Here is a 16109-nt window from a genome sequence, read left to right on the forward strand (position 1 = left end):
AATTAAAAAGCAGATCTTTCACAAGGATATATGGGGCCATTTATCAAACTGGTGTAAAGTACAACTGGCTTTGTTGCCCCTAGCAACCAATCAGATTCAACCTTTCATTTTCCAAAGGATCTGTCAAAAATGAAAGGTGGAATATGATAGGTTCTTAGGTTATTACATGCTACCATAGCAACCAAAGTTCGCAAACAATTCGTACTACTGCCACTACTACTACCCTTATACAGCTACATCTCCTGCCTTGTTAATATTCTATTGCTGTCATTAAACCTCTTAGATCTGTGATGGCTAACCTCCGGCACTCCAGCTGTGCTAAAACTACAACTCCCAAGATGCACACTTGCTTGGCTGTTCTCAGAATGCCGTAGAAATGAATGGAGCATGCTGGGAGTTGTAGTTTCACCACAGCTAGAGTGCCGGTGGTTAGCCATCACTGTCCTAGATGATTAATAACATTTACCTGATATTTGTGATAATCAATGTTCTATCATCTTGTATTTTTCAGGTATTTGGTCTGGAAGTCACTCAAAAAGATCAACTTTTGCCAGAAATGACAACTTAAAATACAAGGAAGCACGAGAATGTAAGAGTAGATTCCATTTTCTTTTAGATAACTATTGTATATACTATGTACACAGTCAAGTCATATTATTATGACCACCTGCTAGCATGGACAGTGCAGCATGGACAGTAGATAGGAAGGCTGCTGAGAGTGACTCAATAATGTCCTGGCAGGGGCATACATAGAAATCACTGGGCCCCATAGAAAGAATCTAAATTGGGCCCTCATGCCCCATTCATAACCCCTCCCGACCACTCCTTTCTGGCCAGATATATAGTATATTTTTATTATTTTATTATAATAGTTGTGGTTACACAGAAAGAAAGAAAAAACACAGTAAACAAGAAACTATTAACAGGGGTAATGGACCCTGCCCACAAGAGCTTACAATCTATAAGGAAAGGGGGGTACCCAGTAGGTGAAGGTATAGGCTGCTCTTGTGGTTGTGTGGTGGCTGCATGATCATTGCAGATGGTAGGCTTTTCTGAAAAGGAGGGTTTTCAGGTTACTCTTGAAGCTTTGGATGTTGAGGGGACAGCCTGATGTGTTGGGGTAGTGAGTTCCAGAGTAGGGGAGAGGCACGTGATAAATCTTGTAGTCGATTGTGTGAGGAACAGATGAGACAAGAACTGAGGAGGAGGTCCTGTGAGGATCTAAGATTATGTGTGGGGGTGTATCGAGAAAGCAGGTCAGAGATGTAAGGAGGGGATAGGTTGTGGACGGCCTTATATGTAGTTGTAAATATTGTAAATGTAATTCGCTGGGCAATGGGGAGCCAGTGAAGGGATTGGAAGAGGGGAGAGGCAGAGGAGAAACAAGGGGAGAGGTGCATTAACCTGGCAGCAGAGTTGAGAATAGATTGGAGGGGAGCAGGAGTGCTTGATGGGAGGCCACACAGGAGGATGTTGCAGTAGTCCAGGTGGGAGATGATGAGAGAATGCACTAGTATTTTAGTTGACCACGGCATGAGGAAGGCACAAATACGAGAGATGTTCTTACGTTGGAAACGGCAGGTGGAGGTGAGGGTTTGGATGTGTGGCTTAAAGGACAGGGCAGAATCCAATTCTACCCCCAGGCAACTGGCCTGCAAGACTGGAGAAAGTGTTGTGCTATTAACTGTGATGGAGAGGTCAGTTAGGAAGGCTGAGTGACATGGGGGAAAGACAATGAATTCAGTTTTCTCCATGTTGAGTTTTAGTAAGCGGGATAAGAAGAATGAAGATATTGCTGACAGACACACTGGGATTCTGGATAGCAGGGAAACAACATCTGGGCCGGAGAGGTAGATCTGAGTGTCGTCAGGATAGAGGTGTATTGGAAGCCATGGGACTTTATGAGCTGTCCAAGGCCAAATGTATAAGTGGAGAAAAGCAGGGGACCCAGGACAGAGCCTTGAGGGACACCAACAGAACGGGGGCGTGATGAGGAGGTAGTGTATGAATGGGAAATGCATAACGTTCTGTTAGTGAGGTACGGTGAGATCCAAAAGACGACTAGGTCTTTGAATCTTTGACGCCAAGCGAAGAGAGGATTTGTAGGAGGTCAACAGTGTCAAAGGCAGAGGAAAGGTCAAGAAGGAGGAGCATAGAGTAATGACGTTTAGCTTTGGCAGCTAGCAGATCATTGGCGATTTTGGTTAGGGCAGTTTCAGTGCAGTGATTTAGTCTGAAGCCGGATTGCATTTGATCAAAAAATAAGTGGCATGAGAGGCGAGAGGACAATTCAAGATGAACATGTTGTTCTAGGAGTTTGGGTGCAAATGGGAGCAGTGAAATGGGACAATAGCTAGATAAAGTGGATGGATCCAGGTAAGATGCCAGTGGTTAGCGATAGGTTGAAGAGGTGGGTTGGGGCAGGGAAAACTATAGTGGTGAGGTTAGGGATGAGGTGGGATGGGTTTGGGTCAAGGGCACAAGTGGTGAGGTGTGATTTGGAGACTAAATTGGAAATCTTTTCTTCTGTGATGGTTGTAAACTGAGTTATGTGGGAAGAGCTTTCTGTGGTGTGTAGGGATGTAGTGGGGGGTGTTTGAAGCTATCACGGATTTTATCAATTTTTAACTCTGAAATATGAGGCAAACTCTTCAGCTGAGATGAGGGGTGCGGGAGGGGGCACGGGGGAGTAGAGAGTTAAAGGTATTAAACAGTTGTTTGGGGTTACGGGAGAAAGATGATATGAGAGTAGTGAAGTAGTCCTGTTTAGAAGAAAGCCCTGATTGTTAAGAAATGCCTGAAGAGCAGCTGCTGGATGCCTGTCCATTTTTCTTACTCAACACCGTCAATCAGTGGCAGTAAAACTAAACAATAGCTGATCTTAGGGATAACAGCTGCAAAAAATACTGCAGAGCCTCATTGAAGAGTCTCAACACAGCAATCCAAAGTGCAAAGCTCCCCGAGAAACAGTAATATGCAAAATAACTGTGGAGCCCCAGTTATGGGTCTTCAACACAGTGAAAACCAGATATCCCTCCAGGGAAGGAAAATCAAGCAAAGGCGTGTCCCCGCTTTAGAGATCAACAAATTCACCATATTATGTGGTCCCTATGTCAAGATCCAGCATATGAGTAGTCTCCTAGGCATTGCTCCCGGTTAGGCAGAATCCTACTCCACACTAATGAAGGATAGCACCCCAAAACAGCTGTCTGTGGATGGATAACTGACTTAGGTATTTATCCCTTGTCACTAGTTGTGAGGGATATCACCCCTCGTGCCTGCTTGACGTCAACTATGTCGAGCTCACAAGATACGGTATGGTCACTGGTTACCAAGGCGTGACGTTACTCTCTCCTGGAGGAGCGGGTAATGTCAGTCTTGGTACAGTTTTCACATATTTCTCCTGTCCACACGGGCACAGAGCAGCAACAAGCTGAGACAGCCTTTTCACTGCCCCAGTGAAACAGCGCGTTCTCAGCCTGGAAAGACTGCCACCAGTACCTTGTTTGATATAAGCCCGGTCTGTTGACAGGATTATAAAGGGTAAGAAACCAACCCGTGGTAGCGTATTGCTAGTCCGAAACACGGACTTGGGGATTCGTGATCGATATACAAGACGGCACAAGATTAAATTAGATATTTAATTGCCTTAAGGGCGCACTACATAACAGACTATACACAAAGAATATATACAGTGGTCTTAGGTTACGAATACAGGTAGTATGGTACAAACAGGATTAAACAGTGTACAAGTCATTTACCGTGTAGAAGAATGTTCCTTTGGGTTATGATGGTGGAATAGTCCTTGGCTGCGGTCACATGGGGGCAGTGATGTCAGCAGTTTCCAGGTCTCTCCAAACACATGTCACAATGTGACCCCCTTTCAGAAAAAGACATGCCTGCTTGCTGGCATAAGCCTTTTAAACTGTAGCCGGCCCCTCCTCTTCCTGCCTCTGGGAATGGTCCCCGCTCCCCTCCCTGCTGAGCCTGGCAGCTCAATGAGCCCACAATACCCTTTAGGGTTCATAGCTTCAGACCAGAAGGTAACAGTGAGATGGTTCTGGGACCAACAGACCAGCCTGGGTTCCGGCTACAATTAGAGTCCAAGCATGGTACCATTATTGGGTTTCTGTGGGGAGATATCTATATCTCCCTTCCCTGGCATCCAACCTCCAATCTATGACCATGGGCATGTTAGTCTTTGCCCCAGGATCGCATAAATATATTTGACCTATGTCTGGGATGGACGGGCGATTCATAATTTCTTATGAACTGCCAGTTCCATGATGTCTGGGAGGAAATGATAGATCTGGGCAAGGGCTGAGACCCCCTACGGAGAGGTATTCCTATAGGATTAGCTGACCTTCGTACTGGCTGGTTGAGGTGTGAATTCGTACGCATGTGGCTTCCTTGAAGCCAGAACCCCTGTGGAGTTCACTAACTCTGCTATCTTTTAGCAAATGGTGGGTGTGTGGACATTCCTCACACTAGTGTTGAGCGCGAATATTCGAATCGCAAATTTTTATTGTAAATATCGGCTATTCGAGAATTTGCAAATATTTAGAATATAGTGCTAGATATTCGTATTCGAGAATATTCGAGATTTTTTTTTTTCAACAGTAACCTCCCTTCAAACTTGTGGGCCAATGAGAAGGCTGCAATGTCTTTGTCAGAGCAATACTTAGTGCACCAATCAGTAATACCTTATAAAATGTGAAGTTGTATGTATTGCGAAAAACAGTTCACATCATTAGCCGATTTTAGCAATCGCTAATTTTAAAAAACACTCTATCTTCATATAAAGCGATTGTTCTGATGTGCATGTGGAATGTAATCAAATACACTGCTTTAATGTCAAATTACTTACAGTGATCAGGAGTTCTTTCTCACAGTCGAGAAAATTACTGCCAACCATGTTTTCTAATCGCATCAAACTTCAAGTAGGTTGAAAACAGTTGTTAAATTGGGCCACAGCCATTTTGCGCACACACATTGCAAAAAAATCAGCAATGTAATATTTGCGTAATGAACAAAAAAATGAATGGAGATCGCAAATTCGTGAATTCACGAATATATAACGAATAATCTGCAAATTATTTGTGAAATATTGCAAATTTGAATATAGCCCCTGCTGCTAATCATTATTTGTCACATGCTGAAGACTTGTAACACAGATGGATTTTGACATAGGGGCCACTTAATATGGTGGATTTGTTGATCTCTAAAACGGGTGAACTCTTCACTGTGTTGAAGACCCGGTGACACCGTTGACTGTGACACAATGTGCTTCTTTCATTAGTCAGTGTGTGTTGTGTTACATAGTGAGGGTTGAAGTGATGGTCTTCAGATTCCTCTGCTACCAGAGATAAGGTATGCTGATGACCTCTGTGACTCTCAGGAGACACATCTACACTTTACAGGGGTCTCAGTGCTCTGGCCGCGCTTCAAAGCATTCCTTACCCTTGGGGGTAGTGAACCCCCTGCCCCTGCTAGTGATAGTACAGACAGGGGAGGGGGATGTGTTTTATGGATAACTCTGAGACTGGGGGCACTAGTCATATTTTGGGAGATGTGAGAACAAGCTGAGGCGTTCTCTCCTCCTGGATTTGATTCAGTATGGGAACTTGAAATATCTTTAACATTACCTGCAATTTCATGTGTGACCTCCAATAAACTGCTCAATGATGACAACTCCTATAGCTCAGGGCCTATCTTCCTCAGTCACAAGCTGATTTTGTGACACCCATAACTGGGGCTCCACGGTTATTTTGCATAATGGGTGACAGTAAGGCAGGGATGATATCTCAAGAATATGCTGGACTTCTATGTCACAAGACATTCGCAGATAGCAGACTCCTAAGTGAAACCCATGTGTCTTTTACTGCTTCGCGCTTCCATCATATCATATGTGATGACAGATCCTCCTCTAGTTGGGTAAAGAAATAACGGTCTCAGTACAGTGAGGATTTATACAACTGTGTTGTTCTTGTGCTTTTAGCAATAGTTGACGTTTATTGGCATCAAATGTCTTCGTGTTTTTCTTCAGATGTACAGTCTGAAACTCAAAACTGTTCACCGGATGATGACTACTTGGATTTCGGAGGAAGAGGTAAACCACCCTGATCAGTTCAGATTGATGTTTTTTTCTTGTACCATCTTTTATGCATTTTATGATTGAGTTGATTCATGATTTCGTTATACAAACCGGATTCCAAAAAAGTTGGGACACTAAACAAATTGTGAATAAAAACTGAATGCAATGATGTGGAGATGGCAAATGTCAATATTTTATTTGTAATAGAACGTAGATGACAGATCAAACATTTAATCCGAGTAAATGTATAATTTTCAAGGAAAAATACGTTGATTCAAATTTTCACGGTGTCAACAAATCCCCAAAAAGTTGGGACAAGTAGCAATAAGAGGCTGGAAAAAGTAAATTTGAGCATAACGAAGAGCTGGAAGACCAATTAACACTAATTAGGTCAATTGGCAACATGATTGAGTATAAAAAGAGCTTCTCAGAGTGGCAGTGTCTCTCAGAAGCCAAGATGGGTAGAGGATCACCAATTCCCACAATGTTGCGCAGAAAGAAAGTGGAGCAATATCAGAAAGGTGTTACCCAGCGAAAAATTGCAAAGACTTTGCATCTATCATCATCAACTGTGCATAACATCATCCGAAGATTCAGAGAATCTGGAACAATCTCTGTGCGTAAGGGACAAGGCCGTAAAACCATACTGGATGCCCGTGATCTCCGGGCCCTTAAACGGCACTGCACCACAAACAGGAATGCTACTGTAAAAGAAATCACAGAATGGGCTCAGGAATACTTCCAGAAACCATTGTCAGTGAACACAATCCACCGTGCCATCCGCCGTTGCCAGCTGAAACTCTACAGTGCAAAGAAGAAGCCATTTCTAAGCCAGATTCACAAGCTCAGGAGTTTTCACTGGGCCAGGGATCATTTAAAATGGAGTGTGGCAAAATGGAAGACTGTTCTGTGGTCAGATGAGTCACGATTCGAAGTTCTTTTTGGAAATCTGGGACGCCATGTCATCCGGACCAAAGAGGACAAGGACAACCCAAGTTGTTATCAACGCTCAGTTCAGAAGCCTGCATCTCTGATGGTATGGGGTTGCATGAGTGCGTGTGGCATGGGCAGCTTGCATGTCTGGAAAGGCACCATCAATGCAGAAAAATGTATTCAGGTTATATGCTCCCATCCAGACGTCATCTCTTTCAGGGAAGACCCTGCATTTTTCAACAAGATAATGCCAGACCACATTCTGCATCAATCACAACATCATGGCTGCGTAGGAGAAGGATCCGGGTACGGAAATGGCCAGTCTGCAGTCCAGATCTTTCACCTATAGAGAACATTTGGCGCATCATAAAGAGGAAGGTGCAACAAAGAAGGCCCAAGACGATTGAACAGTTAGAGGCCTGTCTTAGACAAGAATGGGAGAGCATTCCTATTTCTAAACTTGAGGAACTGGTCTCCTCGGTCCCCAGACGTCTGTTGAGTGTTGTAAGAAGAAGGGGAGATGCCACACAGTGGTGAAAATGGCCTTGTTCCAACTTTCTGGGGATTTGTTGACACCATGAAATTCTGATTCAACATATTTTTCCCTTAAAATGGTACATTTTCTCAGTTTAAACTTTTGTTCCGTGATTTATCTTCTATTCTGAATAAAATATTAGAAGTTGGCACCTCCACATCATTGCATTCAGTTTTTATTCACAATTTGTATAGTGTCCCAATTCTTTTGGAATCCGGTTTGTAGCTTAAACATTGAAATATCCTTTAGCCTGAAGCAATCAACAGTATTTTTGCTTACATTTTGCTGCCACGGAGGGGGTTTTAATTTTTGCAATCTTTTTTCCATTGAAAAGCATTTTGTCAAATATTTAAAGACATACACATGGAGTTTGTATGTTCTCCCAGTGTTTGTGTGGATTTGCTCTTAAACTCCAAAGACCTACTGAGGGACCTTAGATTGTGAGCCTAACTGGGGACATTGTGATGCTAATGTCTGTAAAGTGCTGCAGAATATTTCAGTGCTATATAAGTGAGTAAAAAAAAAAATTGATTTTGTATGATATTCTCTTTAACACTTTCGCTACCATCGCCATACTGGAGCGATGTGGGGACATGGTGCCCGCTGGCACGTGCAGCGGGCATCATGGCTGGCAAGTCTCTGCTGTTTCAAAAAGCAGAGACCTGCGGCTATTTGCCGTGACCTGCAATAGTGAAGATCGCGGTAATTGAAGGCTTTAGATGCCGTGATCAAGTGAGAGCATAGCAACTAAATGATCAAAAACCTCAGCGGCCAATGAGTGCATCGGTAGTTGCGCTGAACACTATGAGCCTTCGTCAGTCACAAGCTGATTTTGTGACACCCATAACTGGGGCTCCACGGTTATTTTGCATAATCAGTTACAGTAAGGCAGTGATGATATCTCAAGAATATGCTGGACTTCTATGTCACAAGACATTCACCGATAGCAGACTCCTAAGTGAAACCCATGTGTATTTTACTGCTTCGAGCTTCCATCATATTATATGTGATGACAGATCCTCTTCTAGTTGGGTAAAGAAATAACGGTCTCAGTACGGTGAGGATTTATACAACTGTGTTGTTCTTGTGCTTTTAGCAATAGTTGACGTTTATGGCATCAAATGTCTTCGTGTTTTTTTCTTCTTCAGATGTACAGTCTGAAACTCAAAACTGTTCACCGGATAATGACTACTTGGATTTCGGAGGAAGAGGTAAACCACCCTGATAAGTTCAGATTGATTTTTTTTCTTGTACCATCTTTTATGCATTTTATGATTGAGTTGATTCATGATTTTGCTATAGTTTAACCCCTTAAGGACTCAGCCCTATTTCACCTTAAGGACTTGGCCATTTTTTGCAGCATTTAAGTGCTGATAACTTTAACACGCTTTTACTTACCCAGGCCGTTCTGAGATTGTTTTTTCGTCACATATTGTACTTCATGACACTGCTAAAATTGGGTTAAAAATGTAAAAAAAAATTGCATAAAAAAATAACAAATTTAACAAAAATTTGGAAAAATTAGCAAATTTCAAAGTTTCAGTTTCTCTACTTCTGTAATACATAGTAGTACCCCCATAAATTGTGATGACTTTACATTCCCCATATGTCTACTTCATGTTTGTATCATTTTGGGAATGATATTTTATTTTTTGGGGATGTTACATAGCTTAGAAGTTTAGAAGTAAATTTCGAAATCTTTCTGAAATTTTCCAAATCCCACCTTTTATGGACCAGTTCAGATCTGAAGTCACTTTGTGAGGCTTATGTAATAGAAACCATTAAAAATGACCCCATTTTAGAAACTACACCCCTCGAGGTATTCAAAACTGATTTTACAAACTGTGTTAACCCTTTAGGTCTTCCGCAAAACTTCATGGCAAATGGACATAAAATTTAAGAATTATCATTTTAACCCATTTTTTCCAGTATAGGAACAAAACTCAGTATAGGTTGCCCTGATTCTGCAAAAACACCCCATATGTGGCCGTAAACTACTGTTTGGCCAAACGGGAGAACATAGAAAGAGGGGAATGCCATATGGGTTTTGGAAGGCAGATTTTGCAGGACTGGTTTTGTTTATACCATGTCCCATTTCAAGCCCCCCGTTGCACCCCTAGAATAGAAATTCCAAAAAAGTAACTCCATCTAAGAAAGTACACCCCTCAAGGTATTCAAAACTGGGTTTACAAACTTTTTTAACCCTTTAGGTGTTCCACAAGAGTTATTGGCAGATGGAGAAACTGTTTTGGAATTTCTATTTTTTGGAAAATGTTCCATTTTAACCCTTACTTTATTGCTGGAAAAATGGGTTAACAGCCAAACAAAACTCAATATGGGTTGCCCTGATTCTGTAGTTTTCAGAAATACCCCATATGTGGTCGTAAAATACTATTTGGCTAAACGGCAGGACATAGAAAGAAAGGGAACGCCATATGGTTTTTGGAAGGCAGATTTTGCTGGACTGGTTTATTTACACCATGTACCCTTTCAAGCCCCCTGTTGCACCCCTAGAGTAGAAACTCCATAAAAGTGACCCCATGCAGGAAACTACGGGATAAGGTGGTTGTTGTTTTGGGACTATTTTAGGGGTAAATATGATATTTTGGTTGCTCTATATTACACTTTTTTGAGGCAAGGTAACAAAAAAAATGTATTCTAAAATTGTTTCTACATTCGCTATTTAGTTTTGTGGAACACCTAAAGGGTTAACAAAGTTTGCAAAGTAACTTTTGAATACCTTGAGGGTTGTAGTTTCTTATATGGGGTCACTTTTTTTGGAGTTTCTAGTCTAGGCTACATCAGGGGGGGCTTCTAATGGGATATGGTGTAAATAAACCAGTCCATCAAAATCTGCCTTCCAGAAACCATATGGCGTTCCCTTCATTCTATGCCCTGTCATGTGGCTATATAACCATTTACGACCACATACAGTATGGGGTGTTTCTGCAAACTACAGAATCAGGGCAATAAACATTTAGTTTTGTTTGGCTGATAACCCTTGCTTTATTACCGGCGAAAAAGGATTCAAATGGAAATTTTGCCAAAAAATGGGTGTTTTGGCACCATTTTATTTTATATTTTTAACACTGTTCATCCGAGGGGTTTGGTCAAATGTTATTTTTATAGGGCAGATTTTTACGGACGCAGAAATGCCCAATATGTATGGCTCTCAGACTTTGGAGACACTAAGCAGGAATCCTCAAACTGTGGCCCTCCAGATGTTGTAAAACTACAATTACCACCATGCCCTGCTGAAGGCTGTAGGTTGTCTGAGCATGCTGGGAGTTATAGTTTTACAACATCTGGAGGGCCGCAGTTTGAGGATGCCTGCACTAAAACTAATATTTTTTGTGGAAAAAAATGGTTCCGTGTCTCCAAAATCTGAGAGCCATAGTTTTTTATGTTCTCTAGGGGACTCTTGGGAATTATAAAAATTTAGTACTCCATGGAATTGTGATACTCCCTGAAGCAATCGATAACGCAGAGGCCCGGATGATCGGGGAAAGTGTCACATTGAGTGGTGGTGTCCTTCCGCATCCCCCTCTTGTGACACATTCTGCATCTTTTTTGGGTTTGTCCCTTCTTTCCAGTATGGGGGACCACACCTGGAAAATGTTGGCCAGGGACGATCCGGGCGCCTCCAATTCCTGAGGTACTCCGGCCTGCTCTTTCCCGGTCTGAAAAAATCAGGTCCTTGAGGAATTGGAGGAATGTCCCTGTGCTGCCAGCGCTTCGGGATAGTACAAAAGAGTTGTACAAGGCAACCTGTACCAAGTAGACCGCAACTTTTTTGTACCATGCCCGGGTTTTGCGCATGGCATTATATGGCTTGAGGACTTGATCAGAGAGATCAACTCCTCCCATATACCGATTGTAATTGACGATACAATCGGGCTTGAGGACAGTTGCCGCGGTACCTCGCACAGAGACGGGGTGGTGCTGTTACCGTGGACAGTACAAGGACATCCCTCTTGTCCTTTTACCTGACCAGCAACAGGTTTCCACTGGTAAGGGCACGGGTCTCACCCCTGGGGATAGGTACCTGTAGGGGGTGGGCAGGGAGGCCGCGCTGATTTTTCCGCACGGTCCCACAAGCGAACGTGGATCTGGCGGCAAGGGACTGGAACAAGGGGATACTAGTATAAAAGTTATCCACGTACAAGTGGTAACCCTTATCTAGCAGTGGGTACATAAGGTCCCACACAAGTTTCCCGCTAACACCCAGAGTGGGGGGACATTCTGGGGGTTGAATACGGGAATCTCGCCCCCCCGTACACACAAAATTTGTAAGTGTACCCTGAGGTACTCTCACAAATTTTATATAGCTTCACGCCATACTTCGCCCGCTTAGTGGGCATGTATTTTCGGAAACTGAGTCTCCCCTTGAATGCAACGAGAGACTCATCAACCGCGACCTCCCTTCCAGGTACGTAGGCCTGCGCAAATGTGTCCCCGAAGTGATCGATGATGGCCGTATCTTATACAGACGGTCATGGGCAGGATCACCTCGGGGGGACATGCTGCATTATCTGAATAATGCAGACATTTCCGGGTGGCCTCAAACTAGGGACGTGTCATGACCATACTGTAGAGTGGGGTCTGGTAGAGGACGTCCCCACTCCAGTATTGCCTGACACTGGGTTTTTGCACTAGACCCATGTGCAGCACGAGGCCCCAAAATGTCCTCATCTCGACTGCACTGACCGGCGTCCAGCCACGGGGTCTAGCCAAAAACGAGCCCGAGTGTTGAGCGACGAACTGTTGGGCATACAGGTTTGTCTGCTCCACCATCAGATTCACAAATGGGTCACTGAAAAAAAAACTAAAAAAGTCAATTTCAGTAAACCCCACTGTGGGAATCTGGATTCCTGGATTGCCAACAAAATCCCAAATCTCGGGCTCAAAATCCACTGGGGGACACCAGCTAAGTTCACTGACAGGGGGCTCCAGTGGGCTTATTTGGTGGGCCGGGAAACCAGTACAAGCCCCAGGGCGGCTCATACTAGGGTGGGCCACAGGGTCCCTAGCATGTGGGGCCCTTGGCTCTGCCTGGCGGCGTCTCCGCCGCCTTGGGGGCTCATCGTCATCAGATGATGATGAGGAGGATGCGGATGACAAGAGGAATGTGGGGTCATCCTCATCCTCACTGGGGCTCTCGGAGTCGGAGGCAATCTGGGCGTATGCCTCCTCTACCGAGAACATCCGGCGGGCCATGGGTATGTGTGTGTATGTGCGTGGTTGTAAACCTTTATTGTATGTGCGTGTGTGTGGGGGCACTGGTGTTCGCGTACTAAAAAGTAAAAAAAGAAAGTGGCAGGGGGGTTAAGGGTCTCAAAGCTGAAAAAAAAAGTTTAGAGAAAAGTTGTTTTTTTTTTACTTTTCCCAAAATAAAGTTTAAAAAAAAACTGCAAAAAATAGGGAAAAAAATAGACATACAGTATTAGGTATTGCCGCTTCTGTATCCACCGGCTCTATAAAAATATCACATGAACCACCCCATCAAGGGTGAACGCCGTAAAAAAAATTAAATATAAACAGTGCCAAAAAAAGCTATTTTCTGGACACCTTGCCTCACAAAAAGTGTAATACCAAGTGATCAAAAAGTCTTATGTACCCCAAAATGGTACCAATCAAACCACAAAAAATTGCCCCTACCAAAGACAATCGCCTGAAAAATTAAAATAAATATGGCTCTCAGAAAATGTCAGCACAAAAACAAGATTTTATTCTGTTCAAAAAGGCTTTCACTGTGTAAAACTTTAAAACAAAGAAAATAATTATAGACACATTGGGTATCACCACAGCCATAACAAACTGCTCTAAAAAAATTATCACATGAGATGGCCCCTCAGGTGAATGCTGTAATTATTATTTTTTTAACTATGCCAAAACAACCATTTTTTGTCACCTTGTCTCACAAAAAGTGCAATACCAAGTGATCAAAAAGTCTTATGTACCCCAAAATGGTACCAATCAAACCACAAAAAAGAGCCCCTACCTAAGACATTCTCCCCCCCAAAAAAAATATATGGTTCTCAGAATATGACAACACATAAACAAGATTTTATTCTGTTCAAAAAGGCTTTCACTGTGTAAAACTTAAAAAAAAAGAAAAAATAATAGACACATTGAGTATTACAGACATCTGTAACAACCTGCTCTATAAAATGATCACATGAGATGGCCCCTCAGGTGAATGCTCTAAAAAAATGTTAAAGAAATATATGCCAAAACAGCAATTTTTTTGTCACCTTGTCTCACAAAATGTGCAATCCCAAGTGATCAAAAAGTCTTATGTACCCCAAAATAGTACCAATTAAAATGTCACCTCATCCCACAAGAAATGAGCCACCACCATAAGATAATCACTTAAAAAATGAAAACCAATGGCACCCATAAACCAAGCCATCAAAATCTGTGCTGCAAAAGCCATATGGCGCTCCTTCCTTTCTGAATCCTTCTATGCGCTCCCACAGCAGTTTACCACCACATATGTGGTGTTGCCGTATTCAGAAGAAAATGGGTAACAAATTATGGGGTGCTTTTCTGGTGAAAATGAAAAATTTGGGGCTAAAACAACATTTTATTCGAATAAATGAAACTTTTCATTTTCACAATTAAGTGTTTTCATATTCCATAAAACGCTTAGGGGGTTAAAGTGCTAAGTACCCCCTAATATATTCTTTAAGGGGTGTAGTTTTGAAAATGGTGTTACTTTTTGAGGGTTTTTACTGTAGGGGTATACCAGGGTCTTTTCAAATACAAAATGGCGCCTTAAAACCATTCTAGCAAAATCTGCCTCCAAAATCCATATGGCGCTGCTTTCCTTATGACCACTGGCACATGCCCATAGAGCAGTTTACTGCCACATATGGGGTATTTCTGAAAACTGCAGAATCAGAGTAATGCATATTGAGGTTTATTTTGCTGTTAACCTTTGCTGTGTTGCAAGATTTTATTTCACCTCCATTTTCATTTCATTCTTGTGAAACACCTCAAGGGTTAACAAAGTTTTTAATATTTTGAGGGGTGTAGTTTCTAAAATGAGGTCATTTATGGGGTGTTTCCATTACGTAAGCACCTCAAAATCACTTTATAACTGAATTGGTGCTTAAAAAAATTGTTTTGGAAATATTGGTGAAAATTAGAAAAATTGCTTCTGAAATTTGAAGCCTTCTAGCGTCCTAAAAAAAATTAAATGACATTTATGAAAATATGTCAACATAAAGTAGACTTATGGGGTATGTTGATTGATAACTATTTTATGTGGTATTACTATCTGTCTTAAAAGTACAGAAATTCAAATGTAGAAAATTTAGATTTTTTTCAAAATCTTTGGTAAATTTGGGATTATTTTATAAATAAAGGTGAAATATACCAACTCAAATTTTTCACTGTCATGAAGTACAATGTGTCATGAGAAAGCAATCTCAGAATAGCTTGGATAAGTAAAAGCATTCCAAAGTTATTGCCATATAAAGTGAAGCATGTCAGATTTGCAAAAATCTGCCTGTGATTTAAGATAAAAAGTGAATCGGAGTGAAGGGGTTAATGAAAACAATAATAATTAATCTAACCTTATGAGAGTGTAATAGTCCTTTTCTCCAACAAACAAAACCCAGCACATATTACCCAGTGAGGTGCATGTACAAAATAAAAAGCATGAGACATGCTATACTGTAGTGCGGTTCCTTTACACCTTGACGCGTTTCACAAAATTAATATTATCTAATGGCATTCCAGTCTGTTTTGGACATTGTAGCACATCATTATTAGTGTGGGGCGAATCGAACTCCACAAAGCGGAGTTTGATCCGAATTTCAGGGAAAATTTGATTCACTGTGAAGCGGAATTTCCTTTGTGGTAAAAAAAATTGTTTTTCCCTGAATGGCAGTAAAAAATTTAAAAAATCATACTGACATCATCCATTTGAGCGTGAAGAGCTGGCTGCTGCCATCTTGATTGAAGATCCCGCTCGAAATCCCATGTTCAGTGACGTATGACATCACCATGTTGGCTGATGTGATGACGTCATCACAGGCCACATGAGATTTCTTGCTGGATCTATAATGAAGAAGGTAAGTATGGTAAGTATGATTTTATGAATTTTTAAAATTTTACACTGTTATTACTATCAGATGCGGCGATCAGCTCAGAGGTAATTCGTCACAAAGCAATTTTTTTGTAAAATTCGGTGAAGCAGCCGAATCAAAGTTTTCAATACTTCGTTCCTCTCTAGTCATTATTTTTGGTCACTTTGCTGTGTTTTGTTTGTTGGAGAAGTGAACTATTGTAGCCACATAAGGTTTGATTAATTCATATTTTTTATGAATTAATCCTGCATTTGCACTTTTTGAATATATTTATTGGTCATTATTAGAGATGAGTGAAGTATTGGGAAATTCAACTCGGGTGCTCCTCCGAATTTTACAAAAATGACTTTTTTATTTGTGAGTAGCGAGTGCCATGACAGGGAACGGCGATACCACCGCTCCCCATCATTCTACCCCTCATATCCTGTGTTTATACATGATCGCAACATCT

General features: G+C 41.8%; 1 protein-coding gene across 4 annotated transcripts in view; it reads left to right on the forward strand.

The window, feature by feature from the left end:
* The window catches only part of LOC122927047, a 126041-nt gene that overhangs the window by 57566 nt on the left and 52366 nt on the right, over positions 1-16109 (forward strand). For 3 of the 4 annotated variants that reach the window (XM_044278602.1, XM_044278603.1, XM_044278605.1), the window contains 3 exons: positions 512-589; positions 6047-6109; positions 8711-8773. In XM_044278602.1, coding sequence (XP_044134537.1) covers positions 512-589; positions 6047-6109; positions 8711-8773 — 204 coding nt within the window. The remainder of the gene's footprint in view (positions 1-511; positions 590-6046; positions 6110-8710; positions 8774-16109) is intronic. The other variant, XM_044278604.1, reaches the window with a different exon arrangement.

The sequence above is a fragment of the Bufo gargarizans genome, chromosome 2 (assembly GCF_014858855.1).
Source record: "Bufo gargarizans isolate SCDJY-AF-19 chromosome 2, ASM1485885v1, whole genome shotgun sequence".
NCBI classification, from domain to species: domain Eukaryota; kingdom Metazoa; phylum Chordata; class Amphibia; order Anura; family Bufonidae; genus Bufo; species Bufo gargarizans.